The sequence below is a fragment of the Rhea pennata genome, chromosome 15 (assembly GCF_028389875.1).
Source record: "Rhea pennata isolate bPtePen1 chromosome 15, bPtePen1.pri, whole genome shotgun sequence".
Classification (NCBI taxonomy): Eukaryota; Metazoa; Chordata; class Aves; order Rheiformes; family Rheidae; genus Rhea; species Rhea pennata.
Genome location: NC_084677.1, coordinates 11651625 through 11666375, shown reverse-complemented (window position 1 = coordinate 11666375; position 14751 = coordinate 11651625). Strand labels below are relative to the sequence as shown.

The 14751-nt window shown below is 36.1% G+C and overlaps 1 protein-coding gene across 2 annotated transcripts in view; it reads right to left on the bottom strand.

Moving 5' to 3' along the window:
* Positions 1-277: 277 nt before the first annotated feature.
* The window catches only part of CYTH3 (cytohesin 3), a 52757-nt gene continuing 38283 nt past the window's right edge, over positions 278-14751 (bottom strand). Inside the window, exons 7-13 of one of the 2 annotated variants that reach the window (XM_062588073.1) lie at positions 14606-14718; positions 12369-12517; positions 11468-11580; positions 4912-4990; positions 4752-4823; positions 4467-4621; positions 278-3829 (exon numbers count right to left, since the gene is read on the bottom strand). In XM_062588073.1, coding sequence (XP_062444057.1) covers positions 3757-3829; positions 4467-4621; positions 4752-4823; positions 4912-4990; positions 11468-11580; positions 12369-12517; positions 14606-14718 — 754 coding nt within the window. In that variant the 3' untranslated portion in view covers positions 278-3756. The remainder of the gene's footprint in view (positions 3830-4466; positions 4622-4751; positions 4824-4911; positions 4991-11467; positions 11581-12368; positions 12518-14605; positions 14719-14751) is intronic. The other variant, XM_062588072.1, reaches the window with a different exon arrangement.

Sequence of the window (14751 nt, the reverse complement as noted above, 5' to 3'; positions counted from 1 at the left end):
CAGCGGTAGCAGACTTCAGTGAAACAGTCTGGTCTGCAGTTGAAGGTTTTCCTCTTTAACCTGGTAATTTGAGTAACTACTAGTTACTAAGTAAACTAGTACTACTAGTAGTTACTAAGTAAGGTGTTACTAGTAGTTACAAAGTAAAATTTTTATTAGTAACTACTCTTTTATGTAAAAGAGTAGTTATCAATACTGTAAAACTGATTCCAAATCTCTACAGAAATTAGAGCAGTTAACTCACATTTATTCTGGTAAAAGACAAGCTATGCAATAGTATAGTTTCATACTTTATTTCTGAGAAAATCTCCAGATTTAAGCAACATATCTTAATGATAAATGAAAACATTAATATTGCAGTCGATTTACATAGAACATCACATTTTTAACAATGATTGATACAGAATGTGTCATGCAAACCACTTGTGTACACCAAGTAATACTCATATCAATACAGATCTGTACAGTATTTATTTACATTTTATATTTAAACTCTAATAACTAGAAACATTTTCCAAGAAAATATAGAAATGAAACTGGTAAGCCACAAGTCTTAATTTGTAGCATTTGGTCTACAACAGACCTAGCTTTTCCAGCAAGCATATCTACATAGATATGTATTAAATTTTTAAAAATATGCATTGTTTTTATATACGAAGCATTATAAATGCTGCTCAGTTTATAAAGGTTCAGTTTTGTACCAGTTTAAAACTATTCAAAATGTTAAGTGATGTAGAGCTTATTTTGTCAGAATGTTGTAAAGTTTAAGTCAGTCCAGCTGAGCTTAAGTATTACGTACAGTTTTCTCCCTAGATTGCACTGGCAGCGTGACTGAAGTTAGCGGCCAAATAGGAAGCCATACACGTGGCAGAAGTAGTCGCGGCTCTTGCTGGCCCCTGTAGTGTTAAAAGGCAAAATTTACAGAGCTGAAGAACTACACAAATTTTTCAGTGCAACAGGGTGGGAGAAGTCTGTTGTCGCCAGATGACTTTTCCTCAGCATGGCCAAACTGTAACAGATACTGCTTTAGGCCACAGGGCAGCTACTCCTAGTAACCACACCTGGACTTTAAGCCCACTAACAAATAAACAAAAAAGAGTTAAGAGATTTTTTTGTTTTACCCTCACGGATAGTACCTGATTTGGCCAAAATTTTCACAAGCCACTTCGTTTTACTGGCCTTGTGGCCAGTGGAAATTTTGGGCCAATTTCATTCCCTGTTAATACTGTTACAAGAACATCTGTAATCAAATATTATCACACACAAGAACGCTATTCCGTTAGCTTTGGTAGTAAATTAAATAGATATGTTGAGCACCACAAATAGCTGTTTAAGATGGCGCTTTTTAATGCTAAGAAATAATATATTTCCTGCTATAATATCCTCAGTTACATGTTACTCTAAGTATTATTTCTGCAGGATATAAAAACTTCAAACTAAACTTAGTAAGTGAACTCTCAAGGCATTTTCTTCATGCTTATAGACAGACATTCTCATCTGGTTAAATAAATAGATTTTCTTGAAGGTGATATTTCAGAAGATAAGAATGGATACAAAAGTGCTTCATGGCTTATTAATGCTTTCGTAATCTCACATTTCTCCAGAAATACTTTAAGTGCTGCATTTCAGCTTTACACTCATTAGTACCACCGATTCTGGTTTATCGCTACTTGCCTTACAAACCTATTTGTCAAGGCTAAAACTGATGGATGTTTTGCTTGAAATCAAAACTTTAAAAAGTTGCAGAAGAATCAAAACAAGTTACTATGTTGGCAGCTCTGCAAACATGGGACATGCAACTTAACTAGTGTCTACAAAGAGTTTAAATAGGTTCCATTAAGCAACAGCTTCCCCATACTGTTTATTGAAGGGTTCTAACCCCTTTGCTTGAATTTTGTTCCTTAAAAACATTCTGATCCAAACTTTTTATCTGAGTCAACTACAGTTCCACACATACTGGAGGAAATTTATAGTGCAAAAAAGTTTACTCCATTCTTTCAGCCTCTTGAGAAACACATAATAAAACAGAACATTCACAGGCTGGTATCTCATGCAGAATAAAGCAAATTAATAAGACAGGAATCATGAAACAGACTTTCCCTTAAAAATAAAATAAGATGTGAAATAGATTAAATTAATAGATCTGTATTTTTGTCACTGCAGCACAATTCCCTAAAACGTATTCAGAGATGCATCCGTAACCGAGAAGTAAAATCACTTTGACAGAGTATCAGGTCTCCGAAGCATTCACTGGCACAGTAGGCACGGCTCAGGTTCAACTAGTTTCTGGAAAATGGAGTACTAACAGAAGCAGTAGGGTCCAAAAACACTTCTGCCCCCACTGTGGAACTGGGGTGGGGGGCGGCATTGGAGAGAGGTGTCACCTTAATAGTAGAAGTATTTACGTGCACTATTAATAGAAAAGTGTTGCAGTAAAATCTGTCACAACAGTAGCTTACATGTGTTACTGAAAGACTGTTAGAGTAGGACCACAGAAAGACATCCAACAATTTACAACAGAGAATGGCAGGGGGAAAGTATAGTTGCACCGGGTAATTGTAGAAAACTTTGTTCTTAAGAGTAAAAATAAGGATGTCCATTCAGTTTTTCAATTTCAACTACTGAAGCACAGATCTGAAAAATCGCCTTTAAGAATATAATGAAAATAGTGAACCTTTCCATATGTCCAAAGTTTGTTATCAAGCAAAGGAACGAATCCTGCTTGCTTAACTAGAACTGTATTTTAGAGAAAGATCACACCTTCTTCACCCCACTTTTAAAAAGTTAAATGCATACGAAGTTTTGGGGATGTTTTCACATGCAAAACCTAGACTCTTATAATCAATGTCAGCCCTGTCATCTTATTCCTTTAATGGCAACTTAATGTTAATTAAACTATAACATACCTAAAAAATAAGGAGGATGTTATTATATAAAAAGTACATTAAACCAGTCATTAAATCTCACTGCTTATCGTGAGTGTATGAGCAGACAGGAATGAGTTTTAGCCTACTGGCAAGTATTAAACCACATCTGTATTCACTGTCACGTCTACAGTCTCAAACCTTTGCTGTTGGGAGCTGCGTTTTTTCAGTGCGTATTAACCAAAGCCTTTGGCATAACTAGTTAATGATGTAGCTGCCAGTTTACCACTGAGTTGCATTTCTGAAGAAAAGCTATTTCCATATAAAACAGGAGAGAGAATGCTAAGCGAGAGCTTCACTCAGCTGTTCATTTACTGCAAAACACACAAGATTTGTAAGTTTGTATTAATATTTTGGGGTTTTTGCTTACAGAAAGATTAAGTGCTAGTTCACGCTGTACTCATTTGTTAGTGCTGCATTTTAGTGAGAGATAAAAGTACTTGTAATTTATAATCACTTCTCCTTTATAGGCAACGTGCTCAAGAAACAGGTATAAGATATTGTACTGTTAGCCTGAAATTTCTTCAGTTTTCTGCAACCCAAGTACAGTGGAGCTGCAAGTAATATAAGTGAAAGCAAGGCTTCCACGTTTTCAATTGAATTAAGTCTCAACAAAATCATCCTCTGGGATTTGAAGCTTACTTCAAAGTATATACCAAGAACTATTTATCCTGGAAGGTCTTGCCAAGATTTTATGTTGTAGTAAAGCGTGTATATATACAATTTACAATAATTGTAGTTTAGTTTATCCAATTTTTACTTTACTTTTTTTATCACTCAACTGTATACTCATTTTTAGGCTGATGCAGCTATACAAATCGCTGACCAAGTTCTATTTCTTGTTTGCAATTCTTCGTTTCCTTGTTGCCAACATATCGTAGAAGGGATCTCTGCTGATACTTGCTCTAGAAGAGAGAAAAGGAGTCATTAGTTTGCTTAACAAACATCTGGTTTTGAAAACTAGAACCATTTTGTTCTCTTTTCCTTCTGGATGACTCCAAACTTTTAATAGGGTAATGGATTGTTGAGCTATAAGCATCAGAAGCATTTCTTTAACTAAACATGATAGTTGCTCAGCTGTGATTTGTAACAGTTCCGTATATTCACCTTGAACATTATTTATACCTTTAAGTGTAGGTTTGCCCTTACATAACTAACAAAATAAAGTCAAGCTGTGAAAGCTCAAAGCTGCACTAAAAACATACTAAAGATAAGTATCACTGAAGTTAATAATTAAGTATTAAATAATCTAATAACATTAAAGGTGATTCACACAAAGCTTTACATTTTGGGGGGTGGGGGGAAGGACCCTCCACATTCTCTTCATTCGAGTTGGTAGCACTATTTCTTTAGGACCAGAGACTAACAAGTGATTTATTAAATCTTGATCCAACAGCCCTGTGCAGCTCGTCATTAATCCTAAGAATAGCACATTGCCACACCAAAATTGTTCAAATAAGCTACAACACAAGTTTTCTTGATGTCTTATTCAGAAAGGAGTTTACACTTCATTTTCAAAGACATTTAAGACTCTGAACTCACTTGATAGATTTAATCCACTCCTCCTTTTCTTCTGGGGTTGGAGCAGATATCCTATATACTACATGGTTGCCTTCTACCACTCTGCCATCAGCTTCAGTTTTACAGGCTTTAATTACTTGACCTTTATGACTGGGGTTATAGAGCTCAAAGCAGTTCTGGAGGGTAGAAATTAAGAAATGAATCAAAAACACTGACAAATATTTTCATTCAACACTAAATCTAATTTCCATATGGTTACTTATTAAATTAAAAAAAAATATGATTAATACGATTCTATGATCTTACTGGTTTTCGAGGGTCTTCAACTTCTCTTATACTAAGATTTTCCAAAGGAATAATTCCTCTAGGTTCTTTGTCCTAAAAATTAAAAGATATTTTTTAAAATCACATTAATAGCCACTTAAAATCCTTGATTACACTCGAGTTCACTGCCATATATACTCACTGTTGTGTATTCAAAATAATACAGGCAATTATCAGTCAGAATAAACCATCTTCGTTTCCACGTTTTCACTCTTCCCCCTATAATTAAAAGGTATTGATTAGTTATGTGTGTTGCTGTCAAGGTTTCAAAGACGGGCAAGAATGTAATGTAGCTGTGCTGTTTTTTCAAAATACGGCTTAAGAATTGAATTGCAGATGGATCAGGCACAGATGAGCTGAGATTTTAAGAATATGTTCCTGTAACTCTTCTCGTACTAAAATCAAACTCCTGAGACAACATTAACTATGCTACGGTGTTGCTGACCAACCACGAGAGTTTTATGTTCTGAAACTATAAATGTCTTCTCTCTTACCAGTTCACATGAACACAACAGTTTTTAAAGTCAGATCTGTTCCCTGTGTTTAAGCAGTCTCATCTCTTCACTGCATCAAAATACTAGTATTTACATAGCCACCAGCAATGCAGAATTAGTGTTGCTATGGGAAAGGGAGGTTGATCACCATCAAAACTGTTAATTAGGTCCCAGCAGCAGGACCAACCCTGTCCACAGTCTGTCCGGTACAAGGAAATGATCCATCAATATGATTAAAGGCATTTTATGACCTTCCTGTCATTGCACTGGTAACCATACGTGTCATTAAGAACTTATCTCTAACTTCAGATATAAGGCCAAGTGCATAAGGTACTTAATTATTACTACATTATTACTTGCAAGCAGAACAACTCTGATACCTCATCACCTAAGAGCAAATTAGAAATCCCTAAACCAAAATGCATCATTTTTCATAATTTAGTATTATTTAAACATTTTCTCTTTATGGGGTAATCTATCACTGAGTACATCTGAGAACAGAAATATCCGCTGGTCCAAAAATGCCAGTTTTTCCTGTGTTAATAGTTTAGAAAACAGAAAAACCACAGTCTCTCCTTTCTTACTACTGTTAAGGTCACACTGGAGGAAACTGTTCCTTTTAGAAACGCTCATTATCACCTCAGCCCTTTTAGCTACTGTTCTGCCGTGCACTAGAGTGTCTCTAACTTTTCACAATTACATTCTTTTTTAAAATTCATTCCCAGGAAAGATGGAAAGACAATTGTAGATAAAGAATTCCTATGTTATTAATATATGGCCTTAGTTCCACAATAGCCGTATGATTTCAGGATTAGGTCACCACCTGTGCATCATCCATTCAGCAGTGATTTGATCCCATTAAACCAACGTCTCAAAAGACTTGATCGTTACTGAACACGCTTGCTTAAAAGGAGTGCATTAATATACACAAGACCTCCAAACTGAAGTCACATAACCAAATCTAAAACATAATCACTTTTTTTTTTTTTTTAATCTTTCTGCTTTACTTGAGATAGCTGGGGTTTTGTTTAATACAGAAGTCCAAACCATATCAAGTTAAAGAACAATTATCAGAATATCATGATTTTTTTGACATTGGACCACTATATGTTTGCATTATAGACCAAGTCCTTTTGCATGTTGTATCTTCCTTTAGTTTGGTTTTATGATCTACATGATAACACAGTGCTAACATACATGTTCACAGTACTCAAATTTTACACTTCCACTACGCACACACTCATCTTAAGAAAAAATTTACTGTGCAAGCAGGAGTGGTGAAGTAAAAGGAGAAGGCAAAGTAGTGCAAGATGCAGAAGCCATGACAGAATGAAGGGTTGAGTGAATCGTAAACAGTGAGGGAAGAACCGGTGGCGTTTTAGTGTAAACACTGTGACAGACAGTAATATAGCATTGTACGTAGAAACATTCATTGTAGAAACATTCAAATTTGCGTTGTAGAAACATTCAAATTTGCACAAAAGTCACTAGAAAAATTCCCACAAAGTTGACTGAAAGCTGGTTCAGTTAACAGGGAAGGGACTGGGCTAGGAATAGAAAAGCCAACAAACTTTAGCTTGACTCACTTCTGGATCAACAAACAGGCAGCAGCCAAGTCAAGACGAATGCCAGGGCAGCTCTACCTTCCTATCACCATAATGCGACATATTTTTCATATAATGCAATACTCATTGCCATGATTTTAAATCGCGGTCTGCCCTATAAGGCTTTCTGTTTGTATGTTTGTTTTAAAGGCTAACCAGTAACATCAAACAACGTCAAATTTCATGGCTTGTCCAGTTCTAGACAGCTCAGCAAGAGAGAGGATATAGCAAAATGGGCAGAAAAATATTAAGGTTTATTAAAAAACAAATAGCTAAAGTGGTTCCTATTGCAAAGGAAGCTTAAATTGAACAAATAAATATTTCATAAATCATTATATCATGGCAAAATACAATAAGGTAAGAATGATACTTTTAAAAAAAAAAAAAAGGCTTGCTTCTAATTTAAGACAAACAACAACGGACTTAAATGCGTAACTTCCAGAACAGTATGAAACACCAAATAGAAAATGATAGTAGAATTTGTTGAAATTTTTCTGGTAACATCCTCTCTTTGAAGAACAGAATATTTCTCACACTCAAAACCTTTTCGTAATCACGCTGCAGTTTTGATGAAGCTTTTGTTGTGAAATATCTCCTAGCTCCAGGATAGGTTTGAAGATGAAGCCAGAAAAAAGGGTAAGCATCTCTGATGACATCCCTCTCCCTGCTCTCTTCTACCCAAAACAGCCAGTAACTTGCAGGGTTACGGCACATACGGGAGTTATGGAGATAGACGTTCCAGTCCCTGCTCCACCAAGCTGTGAATTACTCTTATTGGGGGGGGGGGGGGGGGGCAGTGAGCTAGGGTGGGGTTTTTTTTTTGGCATGACAAGGAGTTTACTCATACATAAGTCTCTACACTCCCACTCGAGCACACACACTACTTAGTTGCAGCTGTCAACAGCACAGAAACCTCTAATAAAGCTTAAAAGGAGTTCTGGGCTCAGCAAGCTTGCAGGGGTCAACAGCACCTACCACGTAACGCACACTTAATATGCCTCGACAGTGGGTTACAAACCAACAAACGGGCTGACAAGACTTTGCGGGCCAAAAACACAGCACTTAAGATTAATAGGTAAGATCCAGAAATAGCAACACATTCTTTCCCTCAGCCAAGAACGCTGTAGGATCAAAGGGGTTTGGAACTGGGCTCCATATCCTAGTCCAGGTGTCAGTCTTTTAAACATTACAAATTTAAAGTAATTAAGTTATCGTAAGAAGATCAGGAAAAGTCAGAATATGAACCCATAAGCATTTACAGAAATGGAGAAATGTACATGATGTACTTCTCATAATCCAGCTAATTAAAATGAAAGGACAGCTCAAAAAACTAAAGAAGCAGAACACTGGTAGACGGAAATACAAAGAAACTATAATGAAAAGTCAGAAAAAGGAAAAACAGAAAGAGCAACATAAATCCTCCTCACCTATGTAGCCCAGTTATAAGATTTTTTTCTCAACTCTTGACAAAGTACCAACTAGTGAACAAAGTAAAATAAAACCTTTTTAAAGGGGAAAAAAAAAAGAACTGGAAAGTACTTGGGTAAAAAGGATCTTAAAAATAGCAAGGCAGCTAGGAACCAAAAGGTAGACAATCCTACCCAAATCTTCAGCACGTTTGTAGTAAATTTTTAGAATAACAGGAAAAAAAATAAGGAGATGCATCAAGAACACTTTGTCTTCTCAGTCCCTTCAGATACCACTGGGTGGAACGACTCAGAAACTACACACGTGCAGTTAGCATGGATAATCAGATCAAAGTTCAGGTTTCTTTACAAAAGTAGTTCGTCTGAACTGCAACATTAACTGTTTCAAGCTAAAACAACATCAGCTACCAAGAGACCTGGACAGGCACAGGAAAGCACAGGTCAGGTTCCCAGTCATTGACCACTGTTCTTTTGTCCCTCGTTAGGGAGAAGAAATTACGCCCTCAAGGGCCGATGCCCTGGAATAAGCACCACTGAGGGAAGAAGCTTGGAAGCAAACCTCCAAGCTCAGAGGACCATCTGACTGCAGAAAAAAACTAACACAATCGTTTGTCTAACTTGAATCATTTCCTCTCCAGTTCAGTAGAATAGTGTTACAGTGTCTCCTCTAACTAGAAGGAAATATCACACAAACCAAAGCACTTGCCAAGAGAAGCTCTTTCAGACAAGGAAATGCCTCCTTCTGCAGAATAATTGCTTCTGGGGCATTAGGACATGAAGTACTTAGTCCAAAACTTCAGGCCTTAAGGTGGTTGGTAGGAAATGTTACGGTACCAACAATACGAATAATTATAATATTCAATACGAATAAGTATTAGTCAAAATGTAGCTAATAAATAGCTAATAATGTCAATGTATATGAAGATTCATTAGCTGTAAGCAGCTTTTTTTAAAAAAAAAAGCTTACAGCATTCATTTTCATTATACCATGCTTTAAAAGATGTAATACCGAATGTTAATTCAGTATTCCAACATAAAGTCAAAGACATCTATATAAATGCATTCAATATATCTAGATAGATAAAATCAGAATTTTCATATCGTTGCCAGTTTTGGCACTTGGGCTTTGCAGGTCTGACTTGCAGGAAGTCACCTCTGAATGATTCAAAGCAGCAAACTTCAGAAAAGCAAGCCTTTTGTACCCACAAGTCTACTTCTATTTCAGCATTTCAGCATAACTTTCTATTTCAGCATTCAAGTAAGATTTAACACAACTGATCCCTTAAACTCTTACGCAGGAGTAGAAACTCCTTAGCTTTTCAACGATACTGGAACTTTTAATATCCACACCTTCCTGAACCTAAAGAAAACCCTGCCGATGTCAGAGTAATTGTTTTCCAACAGAAGAGTTGTATGCTGAGAACAACATGGATTGAGACAGAACTCTCTAACATACTGATACACAGCTTAAGCCTCCTAGCAACTAGGAAGCTCGAGGGAAAAAAAATATCACCAGGTTTATTTCTGGTCACTGCATCTGAACTAGCAAAACATATTTGTCTGTGCCAGTCTGCGTCTACTAGGAAAACTCAGTCCTCAAGGCAGAGCAGCTTCACATAGTTGCAGCCTGATTCACAGGAGGATTCTGAGCGTTGCACTTCCTCATCGCGATACCCCTTATCTTGTGGGAGTTTCGTGCGCAACACCATGTACTTTCACATGTGCTTTTACTGTTGGGTTTTCAGTGCAACGTCTCCTTTACACCATATGCGATGAAAGATCGTTTTTATTGTCCTCATGTGCCAGAGAGGAAGGGCAAAGTTCCTGCTACTTTACAATGCGGTTACACATTGAAGCTGCCAGCAAGTGGCTCTAATGGAGCATGTACTGGTGTTTCATATAGAAGAGGTTTACTTCTTTGAAAAACAAAGGTTATTATAAAATTTCAGAGACTGTTTTATATGGTACACAAAGCCCGCCAACTGTAAAGGAGTCTTTACGTAAATGAAGGTAGAGTATCTAGTATCTTGCAGTGCCAGTAGGCTGTAAATACCAGAAGTTCCAGCAACCCTAAACTTGGTGCTCGTTTTAAATTCTACTAAAATAAGCTAAATACATATTTTAAAAAGGAAAACAAGAAAAAGAGTGACTTTTATATATGCATAGTTCAACTGTAATCAGTCTTTCAACTTTCTAACAGATTTTATGTACAAGTATCAAAATATGCTCTGGAACACCATTGCAAGAATAAGACAACTGTTTTAGCAGAAATTACTCTCCCCTTGTTATGTTTTTCAATGAATGTGAAAATCATGTTGACAAATCACCTTTATTTTTCTGCTCTAGCAGTAAACATTTTGTTCTTCTTCAGAAAACACTTGTATGTGAGTTAGTGTGTGACAGGCCAGTCTTTTGTAGACATGGTACCACCGATGATACTGTTAGTGACACTGAGTGAAAAAGTAAAATGCTACATCAAATAAATTTGATTCGAAAAAAATTTAAAAAAGCAAAGAAAAAGAAAACAGGAGGAAGGAGGAAGAAAATAAAAGAATGAGTAACAGAACAAGGGGGGACTGGAAAGCAATCAGATACGTACCTCCTAACGCAGAATAAGCAGAGACAGCCAGTCACAGAACAGAAAGGTGATAGGTCATAGGCCATAAGGAAAACAAGAAGGCACATTTAAACCACTCATTAAAAAATCATAGCCAAAACCAAACCAAGAGAAACTCACAAATAATATGGAAAAATAAAGACATACAAAAATAACTACTTGAACAGAAATCCTTTTTTTGTATACAGAAAACTGAGTTGAAATATCATACAGTTTTCTGAAATGACTTTATGGAGCCTTAGTTGTTATTTATCAGCCATGGCATGTGGTAAATACCACAAGGAGTTTCCTTTCTGTTGCTGAGTATTCATTTCTCAAGTATCAGAAATAAAACTCCACTCCAAAGTTTGTAACAAGATCGCTAATTTAGAGATGTAACATAAGAAGCAACAACCTACAGTTGTGAAAGAAATTACTTATTATTAGTTTGTACATTTTAAAATATAAATTACAAGGTTAATCCTAATAGATTTACAAGAAAGCAGTCAGACAGGGAAGCAGCATACATGCCACAAATGAACAAAACATACAGCAACAAAACTGCCTTTGTAACTAACCTAATTTCAGCAGCCAACCTTCTCTATCTGGATTAAAAAATGTATGCGTTAGATCATTTCCATCATCTTCTGGAATTTTAAACGGCTCATTCTTAATACTTTCATATAAATTCTAGAAGAATAAAAAAGAGGAAAAAGACCTCATTAATAAGTGTCTATCAGCAATGCATCCTGGATATCCTACTGCTTCTCAGACAGCTTATGTAAAAAGCTTTGGAAATATTGTCGATAAAATTTTGGACCATCTCTTTGCAGAAACTGTTTACTATTTTGAGTAAGTTTATTTTCAAATTATTTTATCTATAAACAAATGTCTCTTTACAGTTTTTACATGCACTTCTCAAAGACTTATCTTTCTCCAGGTCTGGTGTTCAATACTTCAAAGGTTTCAGCTTCTCACACAGGTCTCAATTAGTATAAGTGTTGTCAAATGAATCTAGGTTCTTGGAAAATACTTGAAACTATCACAATGTTATAGATAAATATCGTATATAGAGATATTTTTACTGATATTTCAAGGGACCAGAGAAAAACTTCCACAAATTCATGGAAGAGAAAGAAACGTAATAATGACACACAATGATTTCTACTATTTTTCCTGCTTTCTCTGACTTACCCAGAAATACTATTTTTTTTTCATAAGAAGCCAGTTTCATGAGAATTTTGCCATAAGCAAAACTAAGAGATACATAGACTCTGCTCAGTGTAAGAGCAGTGAATAAGGAGAGAATTAAATCAAAGAAGCTGCAAGTGCTTCTTTCAATTATTCAAATCATTATACATGCTAGAAAATGATCTTCTTACTTCCTTTGACAAATCAGTCTGAGAACTGTTTTATATGTTTCTAACTTTCCCACTGCAAGTATCAAGCAATACCTTTTCTTCCCCAATCCAACTTACCCGTAGCAACTCTTCTGGAAGATCTCCACCTTCATTAATTCCACGATTCATAGAAATAAATCTCTCTACTGTTGGTTTATCTCTTACATTGTGGTTGTGCAGACTGGTATTTAGCATAATGATCGCAAACGATAGCACATAGCATGTATCTGAAATAAGATTTGAAAAGAATCATTAAAAAAAAGATTTATCCTTCTGTGTACCGTGGTACTGCAGAAACCTGTAAAACAAATACATAGCTCGCCCTGGCGGATAGAGAGACAGATAATCAAAAAACACCAAACATTATACATGAAAGTGAACCCTCAAATGTTTCTCTAAACTAGAGACTTAAGTCTAAGAAGAAGGAAATATCTAACAATCCAAATTAAAAGCCAGTGGGAAAACTAGTACAAAAAGAAAACTCCCAAAGCTTTTGAATCTCTTTCAAATAATTGCTATTGCTCTGAATCAATACTTCACTTGAAATGCTGAAATGTTCTTGGCCAAAATTTAAAACAGCTGCCATTTATGCTTTCTGCACATAGACATTCTACCTAGATCCTGTAACAAACTTGGTAGATCCTATAATAGACTTGGATGATTAGACTCCTACTCAAATCACTGCAACAGCTTTATCAGAATCATCCAGAGAAAGAAGAGACACTTCAGAAAAGTATCTGAACTGCCTTTAAAAAGATAGAAGATGACATTGGCTCATAACCTCTTGGCCTACGTGAGGTGGCTAGCTGGTTAATATTGAAGGATGACAAAAGAGATCTTCTCATGCCTCTTGCTATGGTTTGGTAGATTCTCCCACAATGGAGAATTCAAGTGCAAGACCCTGGGTAAGAGACAGCAGGATAAAAATCTCTGTACTACATAGGGGAAAAACGTGTTTGCAACTTCAGCATTTTGTTTTCAATAACTATTCTCCTTTCCAGTTGTGGCAGACCTGTATGTTACCCTTTTCTTAGCCTATTTGTTCCTCTAAAGTGATCAACAGGGGTTAAGTTTAGCTCAGTTGGTTAGAGCGTGGTGCTAATAATGCCAAGGTTGTGGGTTCAATCCCTGTACGGGCCACTCATTTGAGGGTTGGACTAGATCTCCAGAGGTCCCTTCCGACCTTACCAATTCTATGATTCTATATACAAAGCAGACCAACAAAATTCTACTCATCTGAATTAGGAGCTTTAATAACATTAAAGGTGTCAATTTGATTATTAAACACTGTAGAGCACCACTTTCACTTACAGCTGAAATCTTAAAGGTATCCTATGCTACAACATTATATGCAGGGTAATTTTAAAACAAGTAATTCAATGGAAAACCAAGGTGCATTTCTATCTGAGATAATTTACTGCTGAACAGAGCACTAGAGATAAAGGATAGCGTCCATATTAAAAAAAATGGATGACTTTATAGGTAATATACTATAGTAACATATTAACTGGATTTGATAGTGAGATAATCACATGTAAAGTGCTTATGATTGACAGAAGAGACTTCCCAACCTATTGGTTCTTTCCACTTGTGAGCCCAAGTTTATGTACTTCATAAATATCTTCAAACAAACCTTCTTCCTACAGATTGCCCTGCCAATACTGCTGGTCTGCATGCCTGTTTTAAGGGATTCATGTCCTCTGTCTGGTTACTTTTCCCAACTTTCCTAGTTTGTCCAACATCAACCATTTATTAATTTTGATTTGCTTTTCCTTTTACATTTCTTAAGGCACACATAACAGAAAATATTCTGAAAAATGTTAAAGGGTCAAGATCATCTTGGGCTATCACTGGAGCTGTTCCTTAGAAATACCCCATGTTGCTGGGATGTAGCAAGATGTCTAACACTAGAATCTTACTTTTCCAAATTTTGCCAAAAATCTACAGTGATATTCCTCAGATGTGTTTTTACGCACCAATTAGCTTAGATGCATATTAAAGTTAAAAAAAAAAAAAAAAAGGGGGGGGGCGGAGAAGGCATTCTGAACATAAACTTGCACCTACTAAAAAATAAAGTGTAAGATTAAACAGTTGCATTTCCTCAGTTCTTAAAAATTTCTTATTTCTCATTTCACATATTTTATCCCAAACTTCCAAAATGGTCATCTTCTTCTTGCACCAGATATAAAAGATATATGATCTCACCAAAAAATAAAATAAAATAAAATACACACACACACACACACACACACACACACACAGAGAGAGAGAGAGGGAGAATGAATTAAGAACTGCAGTTACTTTTTGTGACTGACCTGTAGACTGAAAGACTCCTGGGTTACAAAGACAGTAACGTGAAGCAAAAGCTTCCATCATACGATCAATTTTTTGAGCTTCCCCTGGGAGTCTGAAGCTCCACAGAAACTGCCTAAAGAAAGGAAGAATAATTGTTAGATTCATT